At 37.9% G+C, this 19,607-nt stretch overlaps 1 protein-coding gene across 3 annotated transcripts in view; it reads right to left on the bottom strand.

Annotated features, from left to right (window-relative positions):
• The window catches only part of stxbp6 (syntaxin binding protein 6 (amisyn)), a 62,443-nt gene that overhangs the window by 35,225 nt on the left and 7,611 nt on the right, over positions 1-19,607 (bottom strand). For all 3 annotated transcript variants that reach the window (XM_081394358.1, XM_081394356.1, XM_081394357.1), the window contains exon 2: positions 13,775-13,973. In XM_081394358.1, coding sequence (XP_081250484.1) covers positions 13,775-13,928 — 154 coding nt within the window. In that variant the 5' untranslated portion in view covers positions 13,929-13,973. The remainder of the gene's footprint in view (positions 1-13,774; positions 13,974-19,607) is intronic.

A 19,607-nucleotide genomic window follows, 5' to 3' on the forward strand; every position in this document is an offset into this window, starting at 1 on the left:
TATGTAGTTACACTTTATTTTAAGATGATGGTTACATGTTACATGTACTTACTTTTTTACAAACATGTAGTAAATATTACATAATTCAGTACTTATTTGTGTATTTACACTGACTGTGGTACCTTACAATAATGTGTAACCAATGTTTATAACATAATATCTATTTTTTTTGTCTTTCATGTCTGTGCGTGTTCAGAAATGTGGCATGATAATAATAACATCATGCCCTGCATTATAATCATTCCCTTAAAGCCACCGGGAGCAACAGCTCCTCTCAGACCTCTGCATTAACACTCAGTTGACAGCCAATGATCTCTACTTTTCTCTAGTTTTCTAACCCTTCCTGAAAATCCTCAAAGAATGTTCCCAGTTTTTAAAGTGTGTTTTTGCACCATTTTATTCAAAGTATGTAGGCATCAGTGTTATTGTAGTATCAAGATACTATTAGCCTATAGTTTTATTAATATTTTGAATTAGGTTTTATTTTTATATTTTCATTTTTCATTTTAGTAAAAGTTTCAATAATTTTATAGTGCATTGTTGTCATTTTTATTAGTTTGTGTTTTTAAAAAAACATGTCTATACTGTTTTTTTTATTATTTTTTTATTAATTATTATTTTAATTATTATTATTATTATTTAAAAATGAGTTAAAGTTTTTAGTACCACTTAACTTGAAGGCTTTATATATATAATGCATTATACAAGTAATTAATTTGAATGCATTAATTATTCCTTGTAATGCACATTATAATGCAAACATGATCTCATGAATAATTGTAACGAAAGTATAATGCATTAAAACACGACAAACAACCAATTTCAGATGTAATAAAGAATCTGCAACTATTATAATACATTTTAACTATGGTTACAATTATTTTTTGCAAATATACTGTATAATGCTTTACAACGTACATCATGAATACCTTTATAATGCATTATAGAGTACATAAAGCCCAAGTAAAGTGTTTTTTTTTATTTCAGTTAATGTTTATTTCAAGTAATGAAAATGTTTTTTATTTTATGGGTTTTAGTTAACTATAATAATGCTGCCAATGAGGCAATGCAGAATAACAGTTTATGAACACAGTTAAATGTGACCTGAGTCTTTGCTGCTGTGTTAAACCTGTGGCATGTCTACATAGGTTCACAATGACCAAATAATGATTTGAAATAATTTAAATTTCTACTGAAATATTTGCATCTAAAGCCGGTTATTCAAGCCACACATCTTTGGATGCAAAATGAATTTAAATGAACTCAGTCAAGCATTTCCTTGCGAAGAAAAATATCATATCATCATATCATATCAGCAAAACAAAGCAAAAACATTGTCTTCTATTATCACTCTTAACTGTGCGTGAATGAATGCAACACAGAACGGGAGTGATATAGTTGTGCGATAACAATGCCAGTTTTGACTCCACTATTCACATAAAGGACAGAAGCATGCTGGAGTCCTATTACTTCTCCAAAAGAGTTCAATTCAAATCTTTTTTTGACAAATCAACATGACACTGACTTCACAAACAGCTCAAGTCACTGCTTAAGCGCAGAAGCTCTCAGAGAGAAACGTCTGTCTAAATCTCATCTAACCTTTAGACGTGTTCGGAGTGAACAGCAGGACACCAACACAACACAACACAACACAACACACACCGTCCTGCTGCTCTGGACACTGGCACGCATAACAGCATTTCAGCAACTGATAAGACTTAAATGCCTTGCATCGCCTGTATTTAATCTGCGTTGGGTCAGTCTGACCGTATAAGACAGTGTCTTGCCATCTACATCGGTGCATCCCTACCTGACAACACTGTTTAGTGTAGATTAATGCAAAACCTGAGGTCATAATGTGGATTTGAGTTCATTTTCAATAATTCACTTCATGGCCGCGAATCAATTATTCTGTTTATATAATCTTTTCCCCCCAATAAAACACAATCCCAAAGCAGTCACACAAGCATCTGTCTGAGTGAAGGACATTTATACAAGTAGGCTTGAGCCATTGATAAGCAGACTAATGCAGTTATTGAAGAGAGATTGATAGATTGCTTAAGCGTGTGTGAAATACAATTGTGTGTGAGTCTCTCAACAGTGTTTGACAGCGTCTAAAGCAAAGCTGGAAGTTTAACTGCCTCAAAAACAGCGACATTACCACCTCGATACTGAGAAATGTCATGTAGTTTTGCAGATTCGAAAAAGTCACAGGGCAGCGTTGACCAGTTTCTGTGTGCATGTCCGTCTGTGTGTGTGTGTGTGTGTGTGTGTGTGTGTATGGGAGAGAGAACGGGAGAAAGAGTGTGTGCTGTCCATAGATAATGAAATGTAATTTTGTGGGAAAACATGGAAACAGTTTGTCATTTTTATCCCATTGTTTGTTATAATTATTTGGTTAATTTGCTGTTGTATGCAGTAAGGCCCTTTGAAATAAATCATTTAGCAAAGTGATTATGTTACTAATGCGCAGATTATTTGTGCAGAACTATATCCTTCTACTACTTCAAACGTCATTTTACAACTAGAAATGAAGGAACGCAGAGTGGCTTCATTGAAGCTTATTGTATTATGTGGAGTATTATGAGAGAGATCGACTAAGTGATTGTATTACCTTCATCTGATAAAGCATTCATTCTTCAGGCCAATCTTATATTCAGAATAAAAAATGTGTTTGAATGTCCGCTGAGGAAAGCGATATCTTTGTCTTAGTATCGTTTTAACAGTTAATATTTACATTTGTCTGTTGCGTCTTATAAGATGTTGTTTAAGGTAAAAATAATGTCCTTGTTTACAAGCTTGCTTCAGTCCTTTTCAATATAAAAGTGTCTGCTACTGTCAAAAGTACAAAAGCTGTGTTCTAGGTTTACAGGGTTTAAGTTCAATTAAAAACATATATGACCTGATGCACAAACATATTAGCCACAGAAAAATATGAATTGCTAATAAAAATGTAAATTGATTGACTCGATTTAGTGAAACTTACTGTAAAACAAGAGTAAAAGAGCTGGTCTTTGCCCATTAGCAGTGAGATGTGGAGTGAGACTGGAGCATATGTCAGTGTCATGGTCCTGGTGGGCAGAGGTCTAAACTACAGGCCTCTGTGGTGTCAGTGTGTGTGTGTGTGTGTGTGTGTGTGTGTGTGTGTGTGTGTGTGTGTGTGTGTGTGTGTGTGTGTTAGTCCAGCAGCTTCTTGTGCACACTTTCATTAAAACAATTAACACAGACGTCAGTCATAAAGCAGACTCTGTGTGAAATATGCAGCTCATTCTTGTTGCCTCACAGTTGTGTAGTACTAATTGTATTAAATATGTATGAAATTGATTGCATTAAATTTCAAAAAAGAATTACCTTTTAATTTCTGCTGATTAAGAGACAGATGCCAGCCATATCTACTAAGACGAACCATCTGACTTAACTGACCGTTACAGAATTTGAACAACCGGTTATTTGTGTTTGATTGATTGATTGAAAAACAGTAAAAATGTAGTTTATCAAGTTAAGACAAGATATTTGTATTTCCATAGAGCTTTAAAATAAAATAAATTCAAGTAAAAAAAATTCAAAGCAGCTTCACATTAATAAACAGGAAAATAAGTACAATAAGTGCAAAATATATAAAATACAGCAGCTCTACAAAAGACAATAGCATCTTTATTCAGCTCAATTTAGTTGATTCAATGTTGATTCAACTAATTTCAATAACAGTGTCAGTGCTGCAAAGTTCATCAGTTTATGAAACCACTCCTCCGTGTCTCCGGCCCTTGGATCTAAACAGGCCATTTTTAGCTAATGTGCATTTAAGGCATCCATGTAAACATATTTTGCGTTGCTTGCACAAGCTGCAAGTTTTCTGTTGGGTCTAAAACAGTTTTAATCTGCACCATTGTGACAAACAAAAAATGTGTATGTACAATAAGCAGAATAATTGCAAAATAAAGGGAAAATAATGGATTTAAAGTTAGAAAGCATGAAGCTCGCGGTGACAGAATGCCAGTCTGTCGGTCAAATATGAAGCGAGACAACACACAGCAACACGTCTCAGATAGTCTGATGGCAGACATCAAATAAATAGTAAATAAATGATGTTCGAGTGATTCAATACTGAAGTGTGCATTGAATATGCTAAACACTAGGGCTGGGTAAAAAAAAAAAAAAAAAAAAAAAGTAAAAAAATTCTCGATTTTAATCGATTCTCATTTTTACGAACCGATATCGGTTCTTAAATCCCTGGAATCGATTAGTCATCCTGTGTTCAGTTGATGAACGAATGGAACATTGTAGCGCGCATCCCATCCAATAAATCGCAGTAATCTTTGTGCTTTGTTACTACTGATATGAAACAAAGTCTCAGATTTCAAATTACGTCCATTTTCTGATGAAAATCAAAAACATAAATAGCGTATTGGCGCTGTGGCGTCACATCGCTCTGGCTCAGCTCAAGAGAAACAGCAGCTCATGATCTTCTCTACCACCTTAATAACACCAGTTACAGCGCGAAATAAACATGAATGAGCATCTGAAAGTGTGTTAAAGATGGAGTACAACTTATCGAAGTCCGCATCATGTCACATGGAATCGCTCAGTGTTTCAACTGTGGAAAGACGTCAGTAAAACAGCTTGTAAACAGTGTCATGTAACGTCACATTTACCTCAGAAAAACCATATCCGGTGACCATAAACTCGTCAGTCAGCGAGAACAGTTAACTCTAGAGAGGAGCATTTTGCTATATATATGCAGCATATTACATATTCATTATAATCTTTAATGTTTTTCAATATTTAATGCATGTTTGAATAAATCTGGCAAGTTTTTATGACAGCCACCATTTAAATGTTTATATTTCATATAACTTTATTATTATAAAAATAAATAAAAGTGTAATTTAAGAGTTTGTATACAAATCAGTTAATTTTTACCTTCAATATTATAGTAGGCTAATGAAGCCTGTAGACTACAACTGACTCCCATAGTTTACAGCATTAGTTGTTTTCCTTGAGAAAATGTGCCATGTATTGAATCTGATATCCAAAATAATCAATATTGAATCGGAATCGAATCGAATTGCAAGCTTGTGAATTGAAGTCAATTCGAATTGTGAAATTTGTGTCAATACCCAGCCCTACTAAACACGGATGCTTGAACGTGTGTGTGTGTGTGTGTGACGTGCTAGAACAGACCTCATTGGTTCTCCCGCGTCTTACACACATCTGAGCTTCTTCTTTTCCTTTTAATGGCGTTTGGCAAACCCACTTTAAGATGCATACCGCCACCTACTGCACAACACCCGCGTGACAGCTGACGGAAAATAAAGGATCGGGTTAAGGACTGAGATCGGCTCGGGACATCCCAAGAATGATCTGTTTCAATACCGTTGTTCCCCGGGAGCTTTGAGTGCTGAAAGTCACAGCGTGTTTTCAAAGTACAGTAAAGTCTTACAAGGTTTGAATTGCGGCAGGAATTATTAGACAGACACAGTCGGATAACAAACGCTGTACTGCGGCGGATCTTGAGTTTCAGGTGTTAAATAAGGGACAGTGAAGGTTTAGGAGAGTGCACTTCATCTAAGAGCTTTCTTTTAAACAGTTATTTGGACTTTATACCACCAGACGCAGGAGTTAATCTCACTATGGTGTCATGAATAGTGCAGTGCCTGTATATAAATTGCCATTAGACTCTCACATCAGCAAATAAATACCAAAAGTAATTGCATCTTTTCATCTGTTATGTAGTTTGAACTCTAAGAAATGTTTCTGTTTAGCATCAAGCTCTTGTAAATCCAGCCACACTGACAAAGTGCACATAGAGAAACTTTTCAGATGGAAAAACAAACCAAGGACAAAGCAGGGAAGAACAATACCAGGAAACATCAGAACAAAGACTGAAAAATGGAGCATGTGCAAAAGCAAGGGCTATAAGGCTGAAGGAAACAGCTTGCAAAGCTTTATTTCCAAGACATAAGTGTCATTTTGCAGACTTGGCTGATATATGGGGATTAGTGAGGGTTTTAAAAAATGCCAACGGGACAATTTCTGAAGGACTACCACAATTCACATAACGTAGAATGAACTCAATAACAAGAATTGAGTTTTCAGTTTCATGTCACAGAAGCACTTTAGATCACAACATTTTCTATGGATATCCTTCTTAAGAAGTTATCTTAGGAATACACGTCCTCTTTTCATTGGGCTTGTAGTCCTGGTTTGTGAAGTGTGTGAAACATAGATCAAAGACACTTTCATAGCAAAACAAAAAGTACATTCATACCAGACATGCCAACATTCCAGAATGGCTGGACAAAGACGCGTTTGTATTTGTTATCTTCCCTCCATCCCAAGCAAACATTTGGTGAGGACAATTCTTGAAATTAATACTAGAAATTATAAGAAATGGAGTTTTGAAAGTAATTGTAAGACACTAAATTTGAATTATGTTGTAACTTCTCAAAGTTGCAAATGCTAACGGTAAATTACAATAAATTATTCTAAATTCAAGAATTACGAGGCTATAACACTAAATACTAATTATATAGTAAATAAAAAAAGTATTAATATTTTTTCAGGATGTCATTTAGGATGTAACACCATCAAACCATAATACATTTAAAAAAATATATAATAAATAAATGTCAGTGGTAGATGACAACAACTTTAAATAAAAAGCTTGGTTTCTAAAAAAGAGAGAAATATGACTTAAACCGGCACAGAAACTGTGACCTGCTGTAAATGTGGTGGAGAAGCACAGACACTCATAACTCTGAAAAGCAGCACTTCCTCTTTGGAGGCAGGACGATCGGATGATAAAAGCTGAAACTCATGTGATGGTGGAGGCTGATTTTGCACATTCAGTTTTTGTTTATGGCTTTAGTGAGATCCAGGAAAAACTGGAAAATCCCTGGTAGTTCTCAGACCATCTTTAACCATGATCACTCAGACGCAGCTGATCACATGGGCCTAATTTTTAACTTTATTTCTGGAAATTTAAATGTACTTTGTAAATGTAAAATTTGAATATTTGGAGTTGCCCTAAAGGGACTAGATGACTATGTAGACAATGCGACTGGTTCAACAACTCTAAAACAAATCTCCACTAGATTCCTCAAACTGCTTAAACAAGGAAGTCAAGGAAGAATTCATCAGTAATCACCGGATCGATCTTATGCATCTGACAGAGAGACAATCACAGGCCCCACAGCTTGTGATAATGTTTATTTCATTCTGTGTGACTTGAATTTCTCAGCCAGTCTGTGAGAATGTGGACTGGTTTACATGCTCGTTTTCATCTGCAATATTACAGAAGGAGTATTTAATAGGATTGGCCAGGAATGAGGGTTTGCATTATTTTGGATGTCAACTTGCAACAGTAACACAGCCAAACTGTTATTATTATTTGTATTAAAAATTATTATTATTACAGTGCTCAGTTATTTATTATTAATTTATTAGTTACTTAAAGTGTCCCATTATGCCTTTTCAGATATTACCTTTTATGTAGTGTGTAAGGCGCATTTTTATAACGACATGAGAGGGATCAGGGATGTGGGACACGAGCAGAATATCTTAATATCTTAAATATATTTTGTGTATCTTCATGTTTTCTACTTGTTGTAAAAGGTCTGAAGAGCAAATTTTCTCCTCCACAAGGACAAGGCATTTAAGGCTATGTTTGATTTTGCCCTGCCAGAGAAGGTGAAACTAAAATCACCCGTGCGTGTGAAGTGCGGACTACAAATAATCTTGACGCGCCTCACCAAGTCTAATAACAAGCACAAACGGTGTTAAAAAGAATCTGACGTGCAAGTAAAAAGTTAGGCTATCTTTCCTACAGTCCTCCTACTTTACCACAGTAAAGAATGCGAATATAATAGGCCTACTTAAAAGCGAACCAAAGAAAGAAACGTTTATAATCCCCTGCGAAAACGTGTGAGACGTGAGTGAAGATCTGGGAAAAGAAACGAGATTTCATGTCCAGGTTAGAGATGTGACGGTGATAATATTCTCCCACCGGTTAATCGACTTGTGACAATCGGGTGTGCACTTCACCTTCACTTTTAAATTAGCGTCAATTCATCCTTCGCAGGGAGTTTGATTGACGATCTGCGATCATGCGATCTGAGTCTGACCAATCAAAATCCACCATTTTTGTCCGACAAAGCAGTCAGGAGAGTTAGTAGATTAAAGGTGCTCTAAGTGATGTTGGGTGACGTCACTTCTTGTTGACGTTTAAAGTATTGTCAAACAAAACGGATGCTAGCTAGACCCTCCCTCCTCCTCATCCGCACACTAACCCCCCAAACCCCACCCCCAAATCCTTCTTGTCGGTTATCGGCTGGAACAGTTTGTTGTGTTTCGTGGTGCGGGTGAGCCGTTTGTTTCTGTTGCCGTTAGTGGAGCCTGGGGTGTCTACAGAGACCGCGTTTTTTACAGTGTGTTCAGGGGACAGGCAGCTAGCGGATGGTGAGGAGATGTTTGCTGAATGTGACAAAAAATGTTTTGGCCTAAAAATCGCTTAGAGCACCTTTAATGTCGGTGGATTTGAACTTGGCTTTAACTGAGGCAATCTGTCATGACACATTAAAGAGCCACAAAACAGTTGGCCTATTTATTGTTTAATTTTCTTTGACTGACCAAATTTGGAAGCTGAGACTTGTTTCATATTAAATATTACCTGCTCGGTCCTGTCTGTCAGCGCGTTGTCAGTGTCCTCTATTTTTCACTGCTTGAGAACATGGGTTGAATCCGAAATTGCCCTCAAACCCTCCTTCACTAAGTTAGGACTATTCCCTACGTTAGTCCACTAATACTGTTCACTTGAAGGAGTGAATGAAAACGAGTGAGCGAATTCGGACAGCTGTTGAGCGTACATAAGCTGTACACTCGTTTTATGGTTTGTTCAAGCCCGAAAGAGAACTCGATACTGACGCGCGTGTGTGTGTTTGTGTGTGTAATAGGCAGGACTTTACAGCGCGGCCTCTTTAGTCTTGTCGTGCTTGAATGGTTTAAAAGCATTCACATTAATAAAAGCGTGATCATACAACACTAGTCAAAACTAAAAAAAAAAAAAAAAAACGGATACTGCGTAATTGCATTAAATATTTTTAACACTTTAAACTTTTCTTTTTTTTTTTGCGGTGCCGCGGTGGGCAAGTGATGAAACCGGTGTTGTGACTGAACATCGTGTAAAACCAGTAACACCGACAATCGTAGCAAGCCTAGTCCAGTGGAATATTCTTAAATTCGCTGATAATCGGGTCACCAGATTGCAAAACAGAATACAAAGCCGACAAATCTTAAATTAATGGGCTCATGCACAACTTTCTCAATCGTCATGAATCCAATCGTTTCCATGACTGCGATGTGATGTAACATTTAATTGCTAACCTATTATTGCTTTTATTATAGCATTCAGATACAAATCATTCAGATGTGTTTTGCTACTCAGCCACCGCTGTGGTGCGGTGGTCACGTTTACCGGCACAGCCCTACATACTGATAAAATCAATAAACCACTCCATTTAACCACAGTAAAATCACTCTATTATGAATACTGATATATTCCATATCTCCAAGAAGTCTCGTCTCCTTGCCTTTGACTAATGACAGTGCTACATTTCAATAGAAGTCAGGAGTGTCCTCTGTTGTTCATTTTCTCCAGTGTTTTTGACTTACTCAACTTCCTTTGAATCGGAGTTCACAGAAACACACACACATTCTGCAGTGGAGTTTGGGATTCATTAGTCCGCAGTGACGGAGCAGCCGAGCCCTGAGGCGTACAGCAGCGCCACAGCATGTATTTCTTCCACTGTGATTCAGTTGGACCGATACTCTGTGTTGGCACCGGGACGGAGGAAACGCCTCCACTTGATTCACATTCATTGTAGTAATCTTTTTTGGACAGCAGTTGTTTTCTTATGTTGATCATAGACAGTTCAGGAACACAGGTGTTCTCAATCACACAAGCGGATAGATTGCACGTGGTACAAATCCTTCTGTAGTCTTGAAAAACAAACTCCTGACTATAGAAGTGAAGTCTGGTTCACTAAGCAGTTTATTCTAGACAAGAACCGCTCGCATAGAAAGATGTCTGACATTTAAAGAGGACATATCACGCTTTCTTCAGTGTGTGTAATGTGCAGAGTCCCTCCAGTGGGAGTTATTCTCTATATCAGTGTCAGTGTTTCTGAACTCCTGAAATGCCTCCATTGTAGTCTTGCGTTTCTTCCGGGAACGAACACGTCACAATATTTCTCATTTAAATAATTCATATGCAGAATAAAGGGCCGGGGCCCAGTTGAGTTAGTTAGTAGTGTGTTAAACTGCCGGTTATGGTAAGGGGCGGGACATTTCCCAAACACACTCGAAGCGCTTGACCAATCATAACACACTGATCCAGCCGACCAATCAGAGCACAGTGTGCTTTTCAGGAGGAGGGGCTTCATAGAGACAGGAACTAAACAGAGCGTTACTGACAGACTGGGAAGAGAGGAGTGACAACAATGGAGAATATGAGGAAAATAATGTGTTTTTGGAACATTCAAACATGAAAACCTATTCTGTTAAACCCCAAAAACTAAATCAAGACTTAGTAAGGGCATGACATGGTCTCTTTAAGTAAGGGATCTGACAGGGTGTTTATGTCCCCAATGAGAAGCGGTAACAACCCCCTGAATGTACATTACACAATCAAACCAAAAATTGTGATATGGCTTTGTGCAATTATCAAATCACTAAGGCTGCGATTTAATTTCATAAATATATGCGCTACGCGTTTCAGAGTGAAGCGCAGCACCATGTTCATTTACACATGAGCAGCTCATAATTCACAGAGTAAATGCTCCATTCAGAGTAAATCCTGTAATTTTTTTTCCCCGTCACAACTGTCCCAATTGTGCACAGGAATATTATAGTTACTGACAATTGAAACCATAAAAAAAAAAAATTCATAACTTGAAAAAAATAAATAAAAAAAAATAAAAAAATAAAAAAATATAAATATAAATATAAATATATACATACACTCACCTAAAGGATTATTAGGAACACCATACTAATACTGTGTTTGACCCCCTTTCGCCTTCAGAACTGCCTTAATTCTACGTGGCATTGATTCAACAAGGCGCTGAAAGCATTCTTTAGAAATGTTGGCCCATATTGATAGGATAGCATCTTGCAGTTGATGGAGATTTGTGGGATGCACATCCAGGGCACGAAGCTCCCGTTCCACCACATCCAAAAGATGCTCTATTGGGTTGAGATCTGGTGACTGTGGGGGCCATTTTAGTACAGTGAACTCATTGTCATGTTCAAGAAACCAATTTGAAATGATTCAAGCTTTGTGACATGGTGCATTATCCTGCTGGAAGTAGCCATCAGAGGATGGGTACATGGTGGTCATAAAGGGATGGACATGGTCAGAAACAATGCTCAGGTAGGCCGTGGCATTTAAACGATGCCCAATTGGCACTAAGGGGCCTAAAGTGTGCCAAGAAAACATCCCCCACACCATTACACCACCACCACCAGCCTGCACAGTGGTAACAAGGCATGATGGATCCATGTTCACATTCTGTTTACGCCAAATTCTGACTCTACCATCTGAATGTCTCAACAGAAATCGAGGCAACATTTTTCCAGTCTTCAACTGTCCAATTTTGGTGAGCTCGTGCAAATTGTAGCCTCTTTTTCCTATTTGTAGTGGAGATGAGTGGTACCCGGTGGGGTCTTCTGCTGTTGTAGCCCATCCGCCTCAAGGTTATGCGTGTTGTGGCTTCACAAATGCTTTGCTGCATACCACGGTTGTAATGAGTGGTTATTTCAGTCAAAGTTGCTCTTCTATCAGCTTGAATCAGTCGGCCCATTCTCCTCTGACCTCTAGCATCAACAAGGCATTTTCGCCCACAGGACTGCCGCATACTGGATATTTTCCCTTTTCACACCATTCTTTGTAAACCCTAGAAATGGTTGTGCGTGAAAATCCCAGTAACTGAGCAGATTGTGAAATACTCAGACCGGCCCGTCTGGCACCAACAACCATGCCACGCTCAAAATTGCTTAAATCATCTTTCTTTCCCATTCTGACATTCAGTTTGGAGTTCAGGAGAGTGTCTTGACCAGGACCACACCCCTATATGCACTGAAGCAACTGCCATGTGATTGGTTGATTAGATAATTGCATTAATGAGAAACTGAACAGGTGTTCCCAGAGCCATAGAGAGAAAGAGTTGTGACACTCCCATAGACCTCCGTTGTAAATAATGGCGGCGCTTTTAACCGCCCACTTCCGGGATTTGAAGATCGGAAAAGTTCCAAACACTGTCATTTTGGCGTTGGACCCCATTCACTTACATTGCTTCGCGTCGAGTTGTTCCAGAGTTAAGTTGTTGAAATATCGACCTCTTTTGAATTGTCAACTGTTTATTTTGTATCAGAGGCCCTTTGCGATGCTTATACTGGTCTTCATTTGTACATGCACAGCGTAATTATTTATATTTTATGTTAGTTGTTTCAACCAATTTTCAAGCACTGCCTGCTAGCTAGTTAACGTTAGCTAGCGCGACTTCGTCAGTTAAGAGTTCGGTAATGAATCGCTGCCACCTTTATAGCAACTTTTATTTAATTTAATTTTTTGGGATATACTAACTTTTCATTATGTTTTATTGTCTTGAGTGAAGCGGCTTGTGAGAACAATGCTGGACCTCTAGGATTGTTATGGCCATCACCAGTCCTGTCTGTTTCATGGATCACCTGCCCCTGATTTTTGCTTTTCTTGTTCACACAAGCACACATTTTTTGTTGTCTGTCATTGTTTAATAAAAATAGTTTATTTGAAAACCTTCATTTGTATCAGCAATGCTTAAATTCGTTTTTAATCTGTTATAGTTTTGATAATGTGTATGGCTTAATAATATTAAAATAATATTCTTAGTCTTAACATGATAATGTTCCACGTTGTGGTCCTGGGGTGGCCACTTTCATCAGAAGAAGTGAGCTAGCTTAAGCGAACTCTGAACGGACCGCCACGGCAGACCTCTTTGCGTGATCACGAAGGTAGGCTAATGGCTGAATCAAAATTTATAAGCAAAATCACGGGAATCAATAGCCTAATACAGCCCAGTTGTGCTAAAATAAATATCATGAGACTTCCATCATCAGATGAATGATATGGAAAAGTTAAGTTAGAGCCGCTAAAGCCAGTGCTACTACCATGCGAACATGAACACTAAGCTTTTCCCTCCGAAAATATAGCCTAAAACTTATCTCCAAATGCAAAACTGACATTAACAAAATGCAATAACAGCTGAAAAAGTACTTGGGGTGTGTTTTATTTTATATTTACCGTTCAATAATGCAATCGCTGCTGTCTGTCCCATAGAAGAACATGACAGCCAGCGTATGTTTTGAAACTATTGGGGCTTACATGAACCACGTGACAGCCATAGCGGCGACATCAAAGAGTGTCGCAACTCTTTCTCTCTATGGCTCTGGGTGTTCCTAATAATCCTTTAGGTGAGTGTGTATATATATATATATACACACACTATAACTATAAAACTATAAGAGTATCTCAACACTTCTTAGATACCAATGATCGTGCAGTTCTAAATTAACGTAAAAACCAATTATTAATAAACCTGAATTGAGGAATCATTCATGTTTGTAGCTCAAAGGTGTTTAATAAGGTGTTTAATAAGCCACAGTTTAATATTAGGGATCGAATCACTGAGCTCAAACATTAGCCGCAGTAACTGAGGGAAGTGATGAGGGAAGACTTTACCTGATAAGCAAATGAATGTGGTGTAGTCCCCCTGGCCTCCTGTAGCCAAGAATGGGATCTTCTTCTTCGTCCTCCTCTTCACCTGCACGGCTGCCAACATCCGCTCATCATTCGGAAGAAAGACCGCCTTGTTGAGGGCCGATTTGCCACTCATTGTAGCCGATGGCACGTGCTTGGTGACGGCAGGTCTCTCTTAACTCTGAGGACAGAAAAAAATGAGACAGAGGCCGTTTCTCAATACGAGTTTGTAAGCGATCTTGCGTCCTTGTACTAGGGGTGGGGGAAAAAATCGATTCTTAGATGAATCGCGATTCGGGACGTGGACGATTCTGAATCGATTCAAAAATGTCAAAAATCGATTTTCTAAAAAAAAAAAAAAAAAAAAATTCTAATAACGTAACATTGACGGAACGCAAAAGGCGGAACTCTGAAGCGGACGTGCACGTGCGCGGACAGTCTGTGGCGTGCACATAACAGAGACGCGCACATAACGGACGCATGATGGCTGAGCGCCAAATGTGCAATGCCAGTCACAAAAAGTTACATTTTGACTGTAAGTTACTCTCTGCAGATGTTCATTCACTTTCTTTGTATAAGCTGTTTTTGATTGTGGTATACAGCAAACATTTCAAGTCATAACTCTTTATTATTTAGTTGTGTATAAGTCAAGAGCGACTTTGTATGTTACTAATTATTCAGAATATGCATAAGTCCACAAGCATTATACGTTATGATAGCTTCTGGTACATAATTCGCTATTTTTGAACGAAAACTGTTTGTGAATTTGCTACAGCAAAATGTTTTTTTTTTTTTTTTTTTGTCTGAAGGATTATATTGCTCATTGGAAATAACAAGAGGATGTTGGTTAGAAGTCTATGATTAAATGCTACTATGCTAGAGATTCAGAATATGCTGAAGTTTGTATTAATTTACTACAAGTATGCTGCTAGTACAAGCACACATTTATTTTCCTGTTGGTTCTCAGCAATGTTGGGACATATGTTGGCAAATGTAACCTTACAGTTGACTTGCCAAATCACTTCCATTTGTTTAATTAATAAAATTTATATAAGAAGTATTGGAAGTAAGTTCGTTATGGGTCATCATAAATACTTTGCTTTAAAAGTACCAAGTAAAAACATTTTTTCAATGTTTTTGATAAAAGGCACTTTAATGTCTCCGTTTGTCATTCTGTATAGCAAAGCAGATAAGAGTAGATCATGATCAGAAACCTGATTAGAAATCATTATGAATAAAATCGAATTGTTTTGAATCGAAAATCTTTTTGAATCGAAAATCGATTTTGAATCGAATCGTGGCCTCAAGAATCGGAATCGAATCGAATCGTGAGATGGTAAAAGATTCCCACCCCTACCTTGTACAACATCATCATCAACCGTTAAAATCTGGTTCCAATACTCAAGAAAGCAAGTACAGAGAAAGACCCTGGATGTGTTCTTGATATCAAGGATGCATCGAGTGCAGACTTGAGAGAATCAGACCTTTAAAAACCACAGTCATCATCGCAGGCGGATGACGCACAGAAGCTATACGCTAGTTCTCACTCAAGAGATTACTGCTGAGAGCTCGCAAATTCCTGACGGCTTGTGAAATATGTCGGAATTTTTTTTTATAAAATTATAAATACGTGGAGAAAGCCGACAGTTGTTTTTAATTGGCATATTTAAAAGAATCTTAATGTTGACAAAGCGCCTTAAATACATTCTCATTTACACAAATACAAAAAATAAAAAGATAACAATAATGCAAGTAAATATTTTAATATGTTGCGACACCTGTGATGTTATGTTATATTTATTGGGCTTTTGATGGTGTTGTCCCACTGCCTAATATTTGTGGAACGGTCAGTTAAGCAACAAGATCACAGCACATCTAATTTCTGACAAAGATGCGTTCTGTGTCCTCGTGTACTTCTGAGTTTGTTCTTTCAAGGTCGTCTGACCACATCGGTCTTCACAAGGATGCAAGTCCGTTCTTTGCGTTCGTAGAATTGAGAAACAGTCAATATCTAGCAGGACCTCTTCAAATGTGACCTACTGAGTTATTAGTACCATGATTAATGGAATCATATGTGGAATTATTATTTCTCTACATATATCACGTGTTCAGAGATTTAATGATTTAAGCACTAAGGCTCTCATGCAAAACTATCTGGGCAGCATGACTGAAACCCAGTTTAATTTTGCATGAGTGTTGTGTGAATCCCCAGCATGCACCAAAAGTGTGATAAGTTGAGCGCGAAGCCCTCTAATCAAGACGCCAATGATAAAATGTCCTTTTTGCGTTAGAAGTGTGTTGAAACTGGCGGTTATGGTAAGGGGCGGGATATTTTCCAAACACACTCAAAGAGCTTGACCAATCACAACACAATGATCAGAGCACACTGTGCTTTTCAGAAGGAGGGGCTTCACAGAGACAGGAACTAAACAGATGCCGGTTGCATAAACATAACCATTATGTTAAAAACTGTGGCTGCGTCCGAAATCACATGCTCTCTTGAGTAGGTACATGTATTTTGAATAATTAATTCGCAACCGCTAAAAATTATGTTCTATATAGTAGGGGTGTAACGATACCCTCGTTATGATTCGATACATATCATGATACTGAACTCACAATATGATTGCGATACTCCAAGACATATGATAAAAGGATAGCAAATTATGAACTGTTGATTAAAATGCTAAATTTGGTATTACATTGTGTGTGTAAATGAATATTCTTGGACTTGGTGCTGAAACCCAAAGCACAGGACAATAGAGACACCAGAATAACAATATTCATGATTCTGGAGCTGAAAATACTGAATTATTGTAGATGAATATGCTTGATCTCTGTCACTGACTAGATATTTTTTAAATAATATAGGCCACTTTTTACTGTAACATCAGACATTTGGCATTATCAGGACCCACAAATATTCCCCCATTGCATTATTATACATTATATTCAACATTACATACAGTATAGAGCTGGTAAGTCCCGCCCCTTCCGTAAAACCCCGCTGGACCTCAAAGTTGAAAAACCGTCAATGCAAGTGAATGGGAGAAAATAATTATTTTCTGGTCCCGTTTGAATTGTGCCATGAATGTGAACATATGTTGTCTGTGAATTTTTTATATAAATTTTCATGTTACGAGTTTGACAGTAAATGGTATGATTCTTCAGCTAGCAGTTGTGGAAAAGACATAACGAGAAAGACTACATATCGCCTATGTGACGTCACCCACTAAAGTTGATTTACCCGTGGTTTTGGCCAACCTCAACGATTTTGTTCTCTCCCTGAAAGAAGGCGGTGAAGTGCACCAAAGACACAGCCATGTTTAGCGGGATCCGTGAGATAGTGTCCGTGTGCGAGTGGTGTTGACGTTTCAAACGCGTCGAGAGTTGTAGTCCACAAAGTGCTCTCACACAAAATCTAACCGTATCAAACTTCTACCCGCTAAATTGTAGCATTCTTTACACGAAAAGTTCTATAAAAAATTCACAGACAACATATGTTCACATTCATGGCACAATTCAAACGGGACCAGAAAATAATTATTTTCTCCCATTCACTTGCATTGACGGTTTTTCAACTTTGAGGTCCAGCGGGGTTTTGCGGAAGGGGCGGGACTTACCGGCTCTATATATTAGTTTAATTTAGTACCGACACTAAAACTCTGTAAACGTGCATTATACACATATATTGTCACTATCCACGATACATACTGTTGCATTTTTGTATTGCGATATATTGTGACATGATATATTGTTACATCCCTACTATTTAGTATTAATGTGCATAGTATGAATTTGTTCTGGACAAACTACATTTGTCATATTGTCATTATCATGAGAGTTGTGTCGCTTCACTGTTATTCCCAAATCCTCTCCCGGCTGGAATAGTACATCATCTGGGTGCATTTTGCCTACTCTTTTATGAGTACTGTGAATATATTTTGTCACATACTGTTTTTCGCCCACTCTATAGTAGGGAAGTATGTTATTTTGGATGCAGCCTGTGTCTTGAGTATGCACTAGTATGACCAAATAGCGATCAGCCAAGGGGCAATCAGACTAACTTTTTGGTTTTTAAATTAGACAAAAATAATTTTTTATCAAACTAACTTAAAATAGTTATGAACAGTCTTAAAGGGGGAAAAAAATGTGATGATTAATCTTTAAGACAAGTCTTAGCTCCAGGGGTGCGTTCCCCAAAAGCATCATTAGCCAACTATGGTCACAAGTTCCATTGAATTGTGTTGGTAATGATGGAACTTGCAACTATATTTGGCATCGGAAAATGAACCCCAGGAGGGTTACTGACACACTGGGAAGAGAGGAGCTGCAACAATGGAGAATATGGGAAAATAAGGTGTCTTTCTGAACATTCAAGCATGAAAACATATTCTAGAAGAGCACAAAAGCGCACAATTAAGACTTTAAAAAGGGGCATTACATGGTCTCTTTAAGTAAGTGATAATTTACATTCCAGATGGTTTTATTGCCAAATAAAGCCCAACAGGGTGATCAGGACCCCGACAGGAAGAGGTAACAACCAACTGAATGTATTACTGGAGAATTAAGCAGTCAAACAAAAGCTGCATATTGCAACTGTTGTTGTTGTTGCATTCATAATATATGAACATAAAATACATTATCCATGACACCTGTTAATATCAACTTCATTTGAAACATAAACTGATAGCAGAAACATAATAATAATATTATAAAAAAAATGGACCAAACTTAATTTCTGAATACTGACCTAATATTACACAAAGGTAAGACAGATGCATAAAACCTTCAAGAACCAAACCCAGACCAACTCGCACACTCATGCAAAAGCAACAAACACAAACACATCCACTCTGTCAGCAGTCATTGTGGACGGGCATATGGGAGGCTGCACCAAACTCACGACCCCTTGTGTAACACAGAACAAAGACTCGTAGTTACACAGTCACAATGCCTGAACAAAGGGCACAAAGCTCCTTTTGGCAAACAGCAGGTCTGGAGGCAATGGTTTTGTCATGAAAAGGTCAGTGCTGATGTTGTCTCGTTTGCACACTGTTGTCTCACCTAAATGAGAAACAAATGGCTTTTAGAAACCCAATTTGGCGTTTTTCCACTGATGTCAAACTGGCTTGGCTCTTTGCACACACTCAAAACACATGCCCATCAAACTCTCCGTCAGTCCATATAGTGTCGAGAAAACATTTTAATGTTCTTCTGCACTCTTTCAAGGAGGCTGCAGACACATCTTTCAAACCTGACTAACTATACTGTCAGCAACCTTAAAAACCTGTAACCTCCCTGTACATTTGCTGAAACAGTAGATGCAGTAAGATATCTGAAATGATTTCAATCTCCCCTTACTAGTCTTTGAAAGCCTTCTTTAGATAGTGGCAACTTCTTTGGATAGGGAACAATAAAGCAGCAACATTCAGCACAGAGTCCTCTCTATTTCAGTCTCTTAAAAAATAATTAAAATGCCAAATTACCCAGTTGCAGACAAACTGATGCCATTTTATTTTGTTTATTTGAATCCTAGTAATTCAGCATCTTTATGCCATCACACACTGGTTCTGATGCAACAGTCAGACGTTCAGATATATAAGGTCAGATATACACTGTGATGACCCATCACAGGTTAAGCGAATATCATTGACCATCTCCTGACAAGTCCATATATTAAGGTCTGGTTAGATTAGATGGTCAGCAAACAATCGGTTCTCCTCATCAACGTGTTGGATAGAGGATGAATGGGCAGGAATAAAGATCTGAGCGACTTTGACAAGGCCCAGACTGTTATGGGGAGGCGACTGTG

This window comes from Scardinius erythrophthalmus (genome assembly GCF_964197995.2).
Source record: "Scardinius erythrophthalmus genome assembly, chromosome: 19".
In the NCBI taxonomy this organism is placed as follows: Eukaryota; Metazoa; Chordata; class Actinopteri; order Cypriniformes; family Leuciscidae; genus Scardinius; species Scardinius erythrophthalmus.